The 15975-nt window shown below is 38.8% G+C and overlaps 1 protein-coding gene across 1 annotated transcript in view; it reads right to left on the reverse strand.

Annotated features, from left to right (window-relative positions):
- KLF3 (KLF transcription factor 3) overlaps positions 1-15975 on the reverse strand; it is a 29816-nt gene that overhangs the window by 11128 nt on the left and 2713 nt on the right. Inside the window, exons 2-5 of the mRNA XM_048942188.1 lie at positions 14420-14458; positions 7698-7794; positions 712-1207; positions 202-349 (exon numbers count right to left, since the gene is read on the reverse strand). Coding sequence (XP_048798145.1) covers positions 202-349; positions 712-1207; positions 7698-7754 — 701 coding nt within the window. The 5' untranslated portion in view covers positions 7755-7794; positions 14420-14458. The remainder of the gene's footprint in view (positions 1-201; positions 350-711; positions 1208-7697; positions 7795-14419; positions 14459-15975) is intronic.

Here is a 15975-nt window from a genome sequence, read left to right on the forward strand (position 1 = left end):
GGTTGCTACGTAGAAATACACATCTATGTATGATGAAAGAGAACAAAAGCTGAAACTGCATCTCACAATGGGGAGAAAGTTTTTCTGGATTTTACTATAAGCACAGCAACTTTCTATCTCGTTCCTTAAAATTAGTTAAATATTGCACTGAACTGCATTTCGTTACTTTGCTGATTTGGGAACTACTGTTAAATTACTTACTCTTGCAGCATTACTTCCTGGGGAGACAATGAGGTCATTGGAGGTGACATTCGTTCAGGATAGAAGTCAGTCTTTGCTGGTTCGCTTCCCGGTTCTACTTTAATTGCTTTCTTCAGAGCAGGCTTCTCAAAGGACTCAATAACAGGCACTGTGTGGGGGAAGGTCAGAGATGGAAGACAACGTATCAAAAACATGAAGAGCCACATAAATAAAAGATACACCTAAGAATCTGTAGTTAATACTAAAACTGGAAGGTTTTGTATTTCTGTCCTGATGAACTATGATGAAAAGAATTTCAATTCACTTTTTCATCAGTTCAAATCTCAGTAGATCTACCATGACAAACAACTTTCACGCACATTTAAAGTGCAACTGAATGCAACCCTGCTAAGTTTCATGAAATATTTACATAGTGAATTATACGTGTATAATTAGTGTATTTTAGAAAATGGATATATAGTCATTTTCCCAGTACGAGAGGACAAAAAACACAACTCTGACAGCACCAACCTTGCATGCTGCTTGGACTTTCCATTTCATCTGTAAGGACTGTAGATACCATGATGGGCTGCTGGAGATGGGGAGCATACATGAAAGGAACTGGCTGGACAACAACAGGCTGAATGACTGGGAGTATCCCAGGGCTTCTCAGTCCGTGGCGGGAAAGAGCAGCAGCCATTACAGGAGGGATTGTTATAGGCATGGATAACGGCTGGACTCCTGGGGGTGACGGTGTGAATTTACTGATGGGAGAGCTGGGTGAGGACAGAGTCAATCCAGGAGAAGTTCTCCTATGCACAGTCTGAAATTTTAAAGGTGAAGGAGAACTGCCAGCCGAAGGCGGTGAGCTTCGCTTGTTCACCGTAAGGTCTACTGGTTCCATCTGGATTCCATTCGACAGTCTGTCAGGGTTTGAGTAGAATTTATTGTGCAACATGCTTGGTGCAGAATAAATGACGCTGTATTTGTTTGGCTTCATTTGGTCCATGTAATTGGATGGGTACGACTGTCAGAAAAAGCAGAAAAAAAGAAAGAAAAACAAATAGTGAACCAACACACATAAAATTACTGCTGAAAAAGAACAATGGCTAATAAACTGAGACAAGATGAAGGCTTTCAGAAAGCATTTCAATATATTTTCTAAACAAAAGTGAATGAAATAAAACATCAGATTTCACTCAAACGAAGCTACTCACATACAAAGTCACTGTTTCAGAAGCAACGCGGATGATGAAAACAGATCATCAAAGCTTATTCAACAACTTTCTCCTCCCCACAATACTGCTTTTGATGTACTATTCTTGCTGCTTATGGAAGTCAGCAGTTCTCTTCACGGGAGCATTTAAAATCCAAAACTAATCCTAACCTGCATAATAATCTCCACATTTCAGTAAAAATAGTTTTTGCAAACCGCAAGGTATTAACATTCATTGCAGAATACAGTATTATTAAACAACCATCCAGATCAACTTTACATTTTAAAAGTGTTTAAAACTGTGGTTGTTTACTAAATAATGTGAATATAACAGATGGCATAAAATCACCATGTATCTACACAAACATTTAGGTAACTTTTCAAAACATTTCTTCTTAGAGAGAAAACTTCTAGCAGTACGTCTCTCAGTTTGCCTCTGTTTCCCTTGTAAAGGACATTTATCTGATTGTAACTGTCAATGTTAACCACAGGTATTACTGCAAAATGACACCAATGTGTTTTTTTCTTTCCAGTTGTTTTTTGAAACAGTGAGTTCAGAAAACATTATTTTTTCCTGCTATATTCATGTATTGTGATGAGAATCAACAAAACTGATTCCACAAAATACCTGTAACTAACACTATTTTCAAATAAAACAGCACAAATAAATTGATCTTCAAACAGTACATACTACATCAAAATGTTGAAACTTAATTTAATTCATCTTTTTATGACTTACAAATTCAATTCATGTATGTGTTCATCTTTCATGGTAATTGGCTCTGCAGAATTCTATAAAAATGCCATTACTGCACACAATGCTGGGTAAAACAAGCTCTGAGGGTATGCCACCACTACTGTGTCAAGCAACACTGAATTTATTTGAATTCTAAAAGATGAAGACCACAGAATACTGACAGGGATTAAAACTTGATAATATTTAGTGTCAACCAACTACTGATCAAGTTATGAGCACAGGCAAAAAATACCACTCTAAACGGATAAATGACCGCAAATACTTCTGTTAAAATTACGGCTGTTGGTCCACAGTTCAGAGTCTACTCTGCTTCAGTGAGCTGTGTAAGTTTTGAACCACGGTACATCAGTGTATTTACAGTTCTGCAAGTTTGTCAAAGATGATCACATAGGAAAATTCACTTTGTTTTAGAAAGCATGTCCACATTCAGGTGAATGTGCACTTCCATTCCACTGAAGTGCTCTTATATTTCCGTAACAGCTGCCTGAAAATAACAAACTCCTGTGACTTACAGAGCTCTGTGTACCACAGCACGCATGAATTCATTCACAATAGAGCCTCACAGATCTTGCACAAGTGCACTCCTCTGAACCCTACAGCTTACAAAGTTGCAAGAATACTAGAAAGGAAAAAGACACAAGAGTGTGTCATCTAAATCTTCAGGAATGTTTCTGGTCACTGAACGGATTAAAGAACAAAGCATTTCCAAGCTGTAACCTTACTGGTTAACCAGTCAACCTCTTTCAGTTCTTTAACAGTAAACGTCTGTTGAAAAGCTAACAAACCGTTAAAGTATTGTGCAGAGACCTGTAAACTGGAAAGGTTAAGTAAAATACATTTACACGAGCAAGAAATACTTTCGAAGAATTGGGGAGAAGATAACTATATTTTCAAAGGGACAATTTTAGGGACTTGGCATTATCCTGCATGCCTTGCATTATTTTCCATAGGAAGTTTCCATTGTTGTCATTAATCTGGCACAGATTTGACATCAGCTATTTCTTGTGGCAGTTTGGGGAAGCTGAATCATTTTTCTAAACTTTTCTTCTGCAGAGGTTTTAACCATCATATCATGCTTCTACCCGAAGAGTAGATAAAGTTGTGATAGAAAAATGTGGTGCAACAAATTATTTTTGTTATTATTATAAAAAATATTATTGTTATTACAATATTATTACTGCTGTTGTAAAGATTGTCATAAACTAAAGAAGCAGAAAGATGTCTCTTGTACATCCAAGAACAAAAAAAAACAAATAAGAATTTACTGAATTGATTTGTTCACATAATTATTTACAGTACGTGTATGTGCTGCGTACAAAAACGGTGCTGACTACAGAGAAGGTGAAGAAGACAAAAAGAGCACTTGAACAACCAAAAGTGGTACTTCTGTTGTCAATCACAGCCTACTTGGAATGCACTTTTGCACTTTCTACTATGAAGCATACTTGAAATACTGTTAGTTTGCGGTAGGTCACACTCAGATCCATCTTCTTGCTGGCCTTAAAGTTAAGCTTCCTGCATCTTCTAGCAAAGCAAAGCTCCAGTTTCCATCTCCTTGGGACTCAGCAATTGCCTTTAGATTTGTTCAGATTTGGTTGGTCACTTTCTTAGCCAGGGAAGTAAAGCCCTCTGGGGATATGGGATGGGAGATTAAGAAAGATTTCAGTTTCCCTCTGTAAACTGGGAGCTTTGACAACAGCAAACAAGAAAAGCCTGACGACAACTGCGTTGTTTTCTAAATGTCACCGACTGCAGTAACCAGGAGTGTATTTAATGCACAGCAAGAGCAGTCTTTTCTCACCAATCCTAGAACTTCCCCCAGGGACCACAGCTTGTTCTGGATGAATGTAAAAGCTGTAATGAATGACTCTGTTTAACCACAGCCCAGAGCAGAACCTGCCTGGCTAAAGCTGCACAGACAGCACTGCTGAAGTCAGCAGATCAAGTGACAATTACACAGCAAGGAGAACAGTTAACCCTGTCTTAATCAGACTTTGTAGGAATGTCCTAAAGCATTTCTGAAAGGCAGGAAGGGGGAGAGAAGGGAAAGAGACTTCTGTTTCTCTCCACCCATGAGCACTGCCTGGTGTGTTGTGTTCATCACTCACCACCACTGAGCTCACCTTCCTGATCAGATCCTGACCAAATCTGCAACAGCACAAAGTATGTTATATTGAAAATATGAAACACTTAGTACCCACGTGAATTATTCTTGTGGAACAATGTAAAACTAGGTATTATTGCTCAGTCTGCACAAAATATTTAAGCTGATATATTTAACACATTTTCCTTGGATTTCTACTGTAATTAAGAGCATATGTCCTTCAGCATGACTTGGATTAAGAATACCCAACAAATTCTCACTTCTCAATAAATTCTGCTGTTATTGAAAGTCTCTGCAAAGAATTGTATATTACTACAGCAGCTCACTATTAAGCTACTATTAAGAGTAGTAATTCAAGGTGTATTCCTTCACAGTCTCTATATGGGTCTTTTTGATGTTTGCTATGATCACTTTCCCTCCTGGACCTCACTAAGCAGTTCATTTCCCTATTGTTGCCGTTTGTTCAACTCAACTCACAAACAAACTGCAACATAAGTTACAGCAATTCCTAATATTCTTGAATTGTTGTTCAAAAATATCCTTATGTTCATACAATCAAGTTAGCAGTTCCAAAAAGAGAAGTTCCTCTTGACAATCTATTCAGAAAAAAAAAGATCAGCTGAACACAACAAAAGCACTCATCACTCCCCAGAAGACCGCTGCTTCCATAAAGAGATATTATGAAGCACTAGCCTAACAGAGTTTGCTAAACTCTTATTAAACTGCCTATACTATTGAAACATTGTATAGGATAACAAATCCTATGTTTTACAAACTACATAACCTTATGAATTTAACTGTAATCTTGCTAGGCTCTTTCAAAACCAGGAACAGATGAAGAACCTGCTTACACCCTTACACAAGTTGTCAGATTGGTACCATAGAAGAGGAAAAACAGGGTCTAATCCAAATAGTAGCTAATACATGAAAAAGCACACTAGTGGACTAGCTAAGTAACACGCATTACCATAAGACCTCAGTCCCTCATGCTGCACATAGCACTTTGCCTTAAAAAGGAATGAAATGTGGTTTTTTCGACTGATGAAGAGGAAGAAAAATCCTGTTTTTCAGTTCAAAGATGTTTATACACAAAAAGTGACTCCTTTCTCTAAACAATTACTGGTACTTATCCAAATGTTTAAAAAGTCCTCACAGAAAACATTTAGGTACGATTCGGATAACTGTCACTATTTCTTTAAGAACTATCATAAAATCTGCTTGGTAATTCAATTCAATAAGCAGTACAGGCTGTTGGTAGAGTGATGAAATAGTGTGGGTGCAAGCTTCAGCCATTTGAGAAGCATAGTTAATCCTTTCAGCCACACGCCCTGAAATACAGTGGTGCCAAAGCTATAATTTGTTTCCCTCTCCCACCCCAACTAATGGGATTCTTTAAAGGCAGCTTTTATAGCCACAGACAGTGTATGTTCGGGTAAAATACCCAATAATTCACAAAAGGTTTCATTGAGTTTGACCTCTAACGATACTATCAGAATGACAGACAGAATAAAAATATATCCTGATTTTAAATCTACAGGTTATATCAACCCACACTAAACCCTGTGTTCCAGAAACAAAACCACCACTGCTGTAACAGTTTGTCTTCCCTTCTACCACCTCAAATGAAGTTCAACAACACTCACATTCTTGGGAATGCCTGTCCTATGCTCCCCCCCGCCTCACTTTTAAAGGTGCTTCCAGAGCAGTTTGTGCTGGGCTGCAAGGTTCAGAGGAAGCTGCGCAACCAAACAGCACCAGGGAAGCCAGAAGGGCCTCAAGGGTTTGTGGCTCAGCAGCCTGTGAGCCTACAGAAGTTGAAACAAACACCCCTCAGACTGAGGAAGAACTGAGTGATCTGCATGAGGGAACCCACACTCAAACAACTTCCTTTTGTTTCAGGTAAGTTTCACGATCCTTGTTTTCCTACTTTCATTTTGCATTATGCATTCTAGCATTATGCAGTAACTAAGAGGAAGGTATACATATTTGGTAAAACATTCGCCACTGCAGAACCTCTGCTGTGAAATGAAGGCAGATGTGTACAAAAGAACAGCGCAAGGTATCTCTAAGGATACTGTCACTTATTTATTAACACTTTTATTGCAGAAGTGGCCCACTTTCTGCCTCTGACAAATGCCACAGAACATCCTTAGATAATAACAGAGAATCATCGCTGATCTGAGCAAGGACATGCAATAACTGTGTGATCCAAGTCACAGATCAACTGGTCAATACTAAGGCTCTTCTTTGACCCAAATATTTGGAATTTGTCAATACATTTACACCCAATAGGCCAACTATTTGTCTATCATTGCTTAGAAGTAAATAAATCCCATGAAGGTCAAACTTGAAATTTAAAATGCATATAAATTTAACTCTCAGAAAGTGTCATTAGCAGCGCCGAAGAAATCAGAGTCCTCCCAGATGCACTCAATGTGGTGGCAATTATTCTACATTTTACATAAAAAGTAAGCAAACCATATACTGAGAGATGCCACTTAGAGCATGAATTTAACGCACGCTAATTTATGTACACTGACTTCTCACTGTTAATCGATCAGCCTTTCTAAGGTGCGGCTTCATATCACACTTAATCTGATCTTATTGCAAGCTGCTGATGAAAGGATGGGTCCTATTCCCTCCTCTCTGTCCTCACTCTAGCACTGAGCAGCCATAGAGTGAACCTGATTTCACCAAAAGAAGGATATCTTTGGTGGGTTAGCAATTCTAACCATTCAATCACCACAGTTCCCTGTGTCCCTTCTCAGCTATGCTTTCCTCCTGCTCTTTTTTTGTTTATGCTGAGCTGGTGCAATACAGCAAGCCAATGGAAAATTACAACAAAAAAGCCAGGCCTCCCTTTATTTTCCCCAATTTCTCCTCCACTGCTCTGTTTCTCATCTGATCACATGGTAAGAGAGAGAATTAATCCAGTTTATCCAGGAAAAAAGCTTTTTTTTTTTTGGTAAGGATTTTTCTGTTGGTTAAAGAACTGAGTTACTCCCTGGCATGTGTGGTCAAGACCAGAAGAGAAACAGAGAAGGGGATGGTGAGAAGCTGCTCATTTAGTTCAAAGGTGTAACACTGACACCACAGGTTCTTTCCAATTCACTCTGAAGTCTGGCAGCTTAATTTCCATCCACTTCCATCAACAGCATGACCTGAAGTGATTACATTAGCGCTGTGTGGGTGAGGAGTTCTTGGATGTTCTCTCCTTTGCTCTGTGGATGGGAACATCAGCAGAAGTAAAGGCAGAGGTCATTTAGGGGCAATAGATTCATGAAGCATAGCAGAAATGTGAACCCAGTTGACCTAAAACCAAAATACAGTTTTACAGCTTTTTGTAGGGTAGTACAAAGCCTAGAAAAATCCTGGTTTAATTGTACAGATGGAAAAACTATAGAATCATTGTAATGGCTAGAATATCTTAAAAGTCTTACCACTGAAATGGGGTCCATGGCTTCTTGCTTGATAGGGACTGGATCAAACATTAGCATCTTCTTTATTCACCTCTTCTGATGCCTGTGATGTCCTGTCCTACAAAGGAAAGACAATGTGTTAGAAAGCTGCAGGAAAGACTCACTTCAGCTTTCTGAATTGGAGACAACTTAATGCTTTGCCAGATAAACATCTGCATTTATTAATCTCTAGCGTAACTTCTTAAATATCTGACAAAGCTTCATTAAAAATATTTCTGTTAGGTTTATTCTTTCCCAACTGCCATTAAAAAAAAGGGACATCTGCTCACATTAATGAAAGTTAATGTGAAATTTTCTTGTTCATGTCAGCATATCAAGTTTCATTCTCATCTTTCATTATTTGTCAATGTATAAATGCATCACAGTTTATACAATGGATTTCTCATCATCATTATAGCTTCAGATTAATCTTGTACAGTTAGTAACATAGTGAACTGATTCTGAAGCGGATCTCTTTCCTAAGAGTCCTGACAGAAAAGCCAAAATCTTCATGTGCAGTGACACTGAATCAATGCAAAAAAAAGAAGACAAAACATCAGAACTAATTTGGAGACATACATTCCAAATGCTGCAATGACTTAACATTATACTTAATATCTAAGTTATTTTCCTACAATAATAAATTCACCGACAATTCAACAATCGTTGGTTGCACTCTCTGCAGTTTTGGTTGTTGTTTTTTTTCCTACAGTGTGTTCAACATTACTTTTCCAATTCTACTTTATCTCAAACTGCCTGAAAAAGAAGCATTTAGCACACAGCATATCACCATGTAACTACCAGGTTACACATCTTTCATGGTCAGCTTGGAAAGACACCATGCAGGAAAGGAGGAGACACCTCTTCTGGAATGGACCACAAAGGATACAGAGTAAAACCAAGAGAAGCAAAGCTATGTTGTTCTCAGAGACATTCAGATGTTGGCAAGCTTTTACATACTAGTTCCACAACTGACATTATAGCAGCAAGTTCTGCACTGCCCTGCAAGGAAGTGCTCTGATTCTCTCTAAGATGTTGAGGATAAAAATCTTACACAAATTTACTTTCGACCAGTAGATGGCACTGGAAATAAACGAATACAGCCAGACAGCCTCATCCAATTTCACCCCAAGGAAGTAGGTTAAAGGCCAGACAACAGATTGGGAGTTTGGGCTGGAAAATTTTCCCAGAAATTTAAATAAAATGCTAAGGTGTTCCTGCTTCAAATTAAAGCCATTCTAACAAGTCTACACTAATGACTGATCTTGCAATTAACCATTACTTGTGTTTATAGGTAAGAAATTGGTAACTGCTTCCAGAGAAAGATGGCATGAACTGTTGCAAGTCTATAATTAATTATCCAGTGTATGAGTAAAAGTTGAAGGCATTTAGAAAAATATTACAACAGTGTACTTTTTTAATAATATAAACAAATCAGGGTCAAATGTAAATAAAAGCATCTTCACAAATTTTCTTACAAGGGACAAAGGTCCAACAGAACCAAACTACAGCTCAAAACAGCAGCTCAATGCAACTTCCAGTTTAAACCTAGACTGTAGTTGTGTAAAATGGCTCTATTTGCTAAAAGTTGTGATAACTTTGTAAACTCTTTAATCTTGCTTGCGAGGTTGTCTACTGTCCTGGTTTCCATTGAATGGTTACCCTTTCCAGGTACTTAATATTTCACAGATAGAACTCATGCATACCCATGCAGCACTCACACCTACACACACATACATAAGCATCGTGAAGACATTAAGAAGTGATACTTATAGAGATAAGGAAAGTTTACAGCAAAACTTTCAGTTTTCTGTTTAAACAGTGACAAAACAATTTGTACTTCAGGAAGAGAGGGAGGAAGCAAAAAATAAATGAACAAAAGAGAACGAGTAAGTACATGAAAGAAAAGTAAGAACAAAAAGGTTAGTTGGTTCTAAGTAAGCAGTCATGCTCTGATGCTCCCAGGCTATTCTTTTTTAATACTGGATTTTCTTCAACTTAGAGAGTTAATCCTTTTCTCCTTTTACTTCAAGACAGTGCACGAAGACATTTACTTCACTTCATGCTACTATCTGAGTGTTTCTTGAGAGGGCTCTAAATTACTGTGCAAGAATTACAGTGATGCTGGCAACAGAAAGTGCACTGCACTCAGTGAAAGTGGAAAGTAATTCTCAATCTTTCTCTGATGTAGTCATCTAAGAAGGGTAGAGGAAAAGATTATTTCTATTGCTGCATCACAGTCCAGAAATTGAATACTCCTTTATCACATTTTACCCTTATAAGAAGTTGGTTTTCCTTCCCATTTGTTAGTAAGCAGAAACCAATTTTCAAGAAAGGAAAAATCCATGAACATGTAACTCTTGGTCTTCTTAGTCGAGATTAGTAAGTCTGACGCTTATTTTGTAGTAATTGATACAGCAGCTGAAAAGTTAATATAAATCAGCTTTGAGTCTCTCATTTACAACGTAGCTCACAGTGACACTTGCCCAAGACTGCAAATAACTCATGAACCAATTATCTCTGCATTTAAAAATAATGCTCAAAATCAATTGCTTGGACTACATTCACAAGGAAGCATGTGCATGTAATGTATACACTCATACACACACAGATACAGCATGTTCCCTCAAGTACCAAGCATCAATAGTTTTTCTTAGTCTATTTGTAAAATCATACCTATTAAATCAAAACCTTCCAGTCTCTACCCCTAAACAGTTGAGAAGGGAGCATTAGAGAAAGAAAACAGTCTTGACTGTTTCTGTTGCAGAGGAAAAACAGTTGGGTTCTACTTTATACACTGTTTTCATAACCTATTTGTTTGAAAGCCCACAAAATGTTTAGTTAATAAAGCCAACTTCTGGAAATTCAAAGTACTACCTATCCCTTGTTTCCATCCCTGAAAAAAAAAAAAAAAAAAAGAATAAGGAAACACCAATAGGTTCATACTAAATGCATTAAAAAATAAGGGTTCTTGACATTCACATATTAGATAAATTATTTTACGTTAATAGGGTATTTTCACATGGGCTGAAAGAATTTAAAATGCATGTAATCTGAAACTAAATAATTAACTGCAATCTGGTAGGCAAACATTCCACCCTCTCTTTTTTTGCTCTCCTTCTCTTTTTCTGCTAACAAGCCACCCAGTTTTACTTTCTTGCCTCCTCCCATTCACTCCACCCTGTGGATCTCTGCCAAGTCAGCCCTACTTGTCCAAACAGGACATGGCTTCTGATAAGATTTTGCTCACACCCTGTACCTCAGAAAGACAAATGAAGCAATTGGGTCTTGTATGCAAATGAGGACAGGTGCAAGGTAAAACCCAGGCAAAGACCCTCAGTACTTTCCAGAGTTAACAGCCAGCCAGAAAAATCACAGACTCTTCCTTTATGATCCAGTATGCATCAAAGTATTCCTTCCATAAAGGAAGTTCATCATCAGGACAGTTCACATCCCTGTCTGGACTGGGCACTTTTTGATATTAACTTCTCAATTGCTAAGGTTTATCGTTTCAGAGATATCATTAGGAGTGAATGAGAACTTAAAGTTAGTGAAGATTCATATTTACTGTGGACAAGAAGAGCCAAGTAGCTCAAAAGAGCACCCAGCCTTCATATCTGCACCGCACAACAGCTGCCAGAGCTACAAACTGCTGCTGCACATCTGCCTCCAAGATCCACCAGCTCCTGCAGATCTGCTGTGAAAGGAAACAGTGGAGTGAGGCCAGTTGTGACACTGCACTACAAATCCTCTGTGGTACAGAGCATTTGCTCTCACAAAATACCTAGAAGAGCAGTCAGTGACCTGATGGATACTACTGCTGCTGACAGTGGAGCGGTGACCAGAACTTTTGCCTCTCTTCACTCTGTGTAAGAACTACACGTGGAGTTTGATTTCTCAATCCTTCTGCCTGGGGAAGAAGGAATGCTGTCTTGAGGTACAGCAAGGCTTTGTCTAGAAGCATCAAGGTACTACTGTTATTGTAGGTGTAATTACAGAATAATGTAATATTATCTGCCGAATTACTGCTAAATGAGTGCCTTCCCTGAAGACACTGCAGCTTTTTCAGCACAGCTGGTATCCCTGGTGCACACAGCTCTTTGGTGCAGGCCCTTTAGGACTTAACTCTGTGCCTTCTGTGAGCCCCAAGTTAAACTTCCCCTGCTATTAAGGAGAAGTGACAACAGCAGAAGGGCCTCAAATGATGAAAGGGAGGGGAGGTTTCCTGAAGTGGGGTGAAAACCCCTCCAACTGTAATCTGGAAGATAGTTTGACAGAGAAAAAACACAGCATCTGAGAGCAAATTACCTGGAAAAGGTAGAAAAAGTGTTGTCCAGACCTAGTAAAAAGATTTGCACTCAGAAATTTGGTTTGAGTTTTGGGTGGCCCTTTGTGGAGCCACAAGTTGGACGCAATGACCTCTCAGAGACCCTTCCAGCTGAGGTTAGTCTACAATTCTATTTGCACTGACAGCACCAGTTGCACATCAAGACCTGAGTCAACAAAAAAGAAAGTATTCCTGTAGTTCCATTAACTTTAATGGGAAGTAACCAAGCGCTCAACTGTGCTGGGCCTCAAAATAGCAGCAGGCCAAGAACCTCCCCAGCACTGCACAGCAAAGCAGAGCAGAGCAGTCAGACCCAGCCCAAATCAGAAAGGCACAAAGGCTCAGTAACCGTGCAGGGGGAAGGGAGCAGCACAGCTGGCCCTCGAGGAACAGCTGGGGGGAATTCATGAGAAACTAGCACACCAAGGAAATGTTTTACTGATGGGCAGTTCCCTGGGTTTGCTTATTCACTGAATTTCCTCTGGGAAATGGTAACTGCTGGAAAAGCCAGTATACTGTGTGAGAAGAAAGAGGTACCTAGATAAAAATTTTCTACTGAATGTTTTACTTGTTAGGCATGAAAGAGACACTAGGATCAACAGTAATATTCTGTTTAGATTTCATTAAGTTGTGCCATCTAAAAATAAACATAAACCTCTCCAAAAATGCCATGAACTGATACATAGCATTCTAGTGCTTCCAACCTACTTCATTCTAAGATTAATACGCCTTTAAACTATATGCCTCAATTATTTTAATCAGAATAATTTGTTTTTAAAAATTAACAATTAGATTTTCTTCTTTTATGTAACAGCAAATTTTATTTGTTCATTTAACACTGAAGAGCATTTCAGACTATTTTGGCTTTTTATTGGTGTTAAAATCATCTGCGTTCTACACTGAAAAATCTGCAACTTTGAGCAGCTTACGCAGTCCAGCTTTGCTGACATCACTCTGACCTAGAATTGCTTTGACGTGTTCATTTATCAGCTGTGTAGCAGAGTAATCAGTATTTCAATTAAATTTGCAACACTTGCAGGCTCTTTGAAGCCACGTGTCTGGAAATGGATTTCTTGAATGTAAAAAAAAAATGGGCAAAAAAAGTTCTTGCAGTGCTCACTAAAATTACCTCATTTCTATCAAGGAAAAAATGGAACCCTGATAAACCTTCAGTTCTACATCTACTGAATCCAAGGGAGTGAGAAAGATCTCAAGGCACCTCCATTAGACAATATTCTCCCTTATCGGGGCGGACTGCTGTCTGGTTTCCTGTCTCAGGCTACTGCTTAGAACAAGAAATAGCCTAGTGACTATAAAGGATCAGACTTCTGAAAACAAGTGAACTATGTGGAATGGTATGAAAACCTTTCTCTTCCAAACTGAACCTTTTTATTATGTTTTTCTTAAAAGGTTAATTTCAAGGATAATTTTAAAGGACAAATACAAATCCTAACTTTTCATAATAAGGGTGAAGAACGATAGAAAATACTGTTCTCTAACATGAAGGATACTACTATTTCATGAAACACGAGAGAGATTTTTAGAAGAAAAAAAAATTTAATCCTAAATAAGGTGTACATTTATGAAAAATAATTTAAATGATTAATTTGAATGAGGGTTTGAATATAGGGCAAATGTCAATGAACTTCTGTGTATCTCCAGGAGTGAAATAAAAACAACAGTGAGAAGAGCTGGAGAGTGCGGTGGGTACAAATGTGATCAAAGAAGCTTGGACTCTCGAACATGCCTTCACGGATCGCATTTGTTGATAGTATACTGACTGCAGGATAGGCAGGCCACCCACTTTTTTTTTGTTATTATTATTTTACTCTGACTTAGTGTACTATCAAAAGCCTACCAGAGCTTTATCTTTCCATTTGGCTGATGTACACTTGCACTTTTTTCCCTTGGGAACTATCCACTATAGTTACAGGGCCCTCAAAGGAAGGCTCAGCATCAACTGAATCCTTAATAGGGAAGGGTTAAATCTCTCCTCAAGCCAGCCCTGCCAAACTTCATATTCTGGATTGGAAGCAACTAGCCTTGGAATGAAAACACAAAGCTCCACTGCTGACAGTATAAAGGAACTTTAGAAGACCTCCTGTTGGCAGTACTCATTAATATTAAGAAGTTGGTTCACAAAACTACTATAATTTTAATTTTTCCTGGATTTTGTAAAACTTCTAGCAACAAAAAGGTGTGAACCACAACATTTACTGTTTTCACTATATGCTAGTTTCCAATATCAAACTGCAATCTTTTTCCTTTGTCAAGGGAAAATAGAGTCAATGTTTGAAATCCTCTGCAAATTAAGTAAAAATAATTAAGTAAAAATAAGTGACAGTAACAAATGAAAATAATCAATAAAAAAACTTACCAAAACCGTGTGGACAAATGCTTCTTGTAATCTGGAGTTCTGAACAGACAAAAAAAAAAAAAAAGAAAAAAAGAAAACTAAAATAAGGATGTGCATATAATTTTGTAATTTTTTTCCCCCTATTATTAAGCCCCAAGAGAGGAAGTTTACAGCATGTATTTCAAATACTTCTTAAGATTTAAAACACACAATGATCACAATTACTTCTTAGCATCCAAAAGAGCAATGTCAGATACTAAAAGGCTACTTTAAAAAATGATATATATATATTTTTTTTATGAAATAGGAGAGTTGGAATATTACAGTGTGTACTGGAAACATGCATATCCCAGCGTGTAAGAGACAGAGAAATAAACAGCCCGCCCTACATTTTCATCCAGGGCCTGATTCAAAGCCCACTGATTTTGATGCAAGCCTTTCTCCTGATTTCAATAAGCTTTGGCTTGGATCCTTCAGCTCCTCAGCAGTCAGACCCAAGGCAAGAGAAACATTTACATTCTCTTTCTGCACTTCCTCTTGATGTTTTTCTATATCGGCATGGGGAGAAGTCAACTAATAAAAACAAGACTGAAAAATCATTTTTGCACCTATGGAACGTAGAACAGCTATACCTGTTTATTCCAAAGAAAAGCCAGCACTCTCATTTCCTGCATTACATCTGTGAGACAGAAAATCTTCCAGTACGGATAAAGAGAGTGTATTTCTTTCAAGAACTACAAAGTTTTCAAGAACTGCAAAGTGCTCGCAGTGGGCCATCCAGGTTGGCTGAGGGCAGCAGCCAAGGCTCCCTCTGAAAGATGACTGTGCAGATGTGGGCTCTTTTCTCACACCAACCTAACTCCGTGGCTTTAATGGAGCGATTCCAGCCCAGCTGGCATCACAAGCCAGAGGAGAAAACTGGCTCTCAGCAGAGGGAGCGGGCGCTTCAGGTCACCCCCATAAACATACTAGGATTCGCGGGTGCACGTTAAAGGTTAACTTGGAAATCTCATGATGACATAATGCAGGCATCTTAAGCAACTGTGTGTGTAGGGACATGATAACTCACTGGGTGGGGATAGGGAGTTGAGGGGCAGCGGCGAGGGGCCTGGACGAGGCCACCAATCCACCAGAAAACAGCCCGAAACAGGAAAGAGCACCACATATGCCACTTGGAATGTGTGACGCAAACCCCAGCCTTGAAACAAAGAACAGGAAACAGCTCTGCTGGCTGCACTGGGGAGAAAGCACACAGAAACATTTAGGCGGCCCTCCCTGGCCCTATATTCATGAGCAGCTGGAGTCTTTTAAAACAACAACAGTGGGTGGAGGTGTTTGTTCATTGGGTGTGAAGAAAAACACTGTCCTTATGCAGGGGACCTGCCCTATTGACAAACAGGCGCCCTGCACAACATGAAGGAGTGGGAGATTTTCAGACACCATGGGTCACCATGATTAACTGCAGCCTTCCCTGGGCTGATGGATTTATTGCTGGACTGATATCACCAGTAGCTGAACAGCAGCACAGCTTCGTTGTTCCCAGCAGCCAGCTCCCCATCCAAAGCATGGACCCTCAC

This window comes from Lagopus muta, chromosome 4, assembly GCF_023343835.1.
Source record: "Lagopus muta isolate bLagMut1 chromosome 4, bLagMut1 primary, whole genome shotgun sequence".
Classification (NCBI taxonomy): Eukaryota; Metazoa; Chordata; class Aves; order Galliformes; family Phasianidae; genus Lagopus; species Lagopus muta.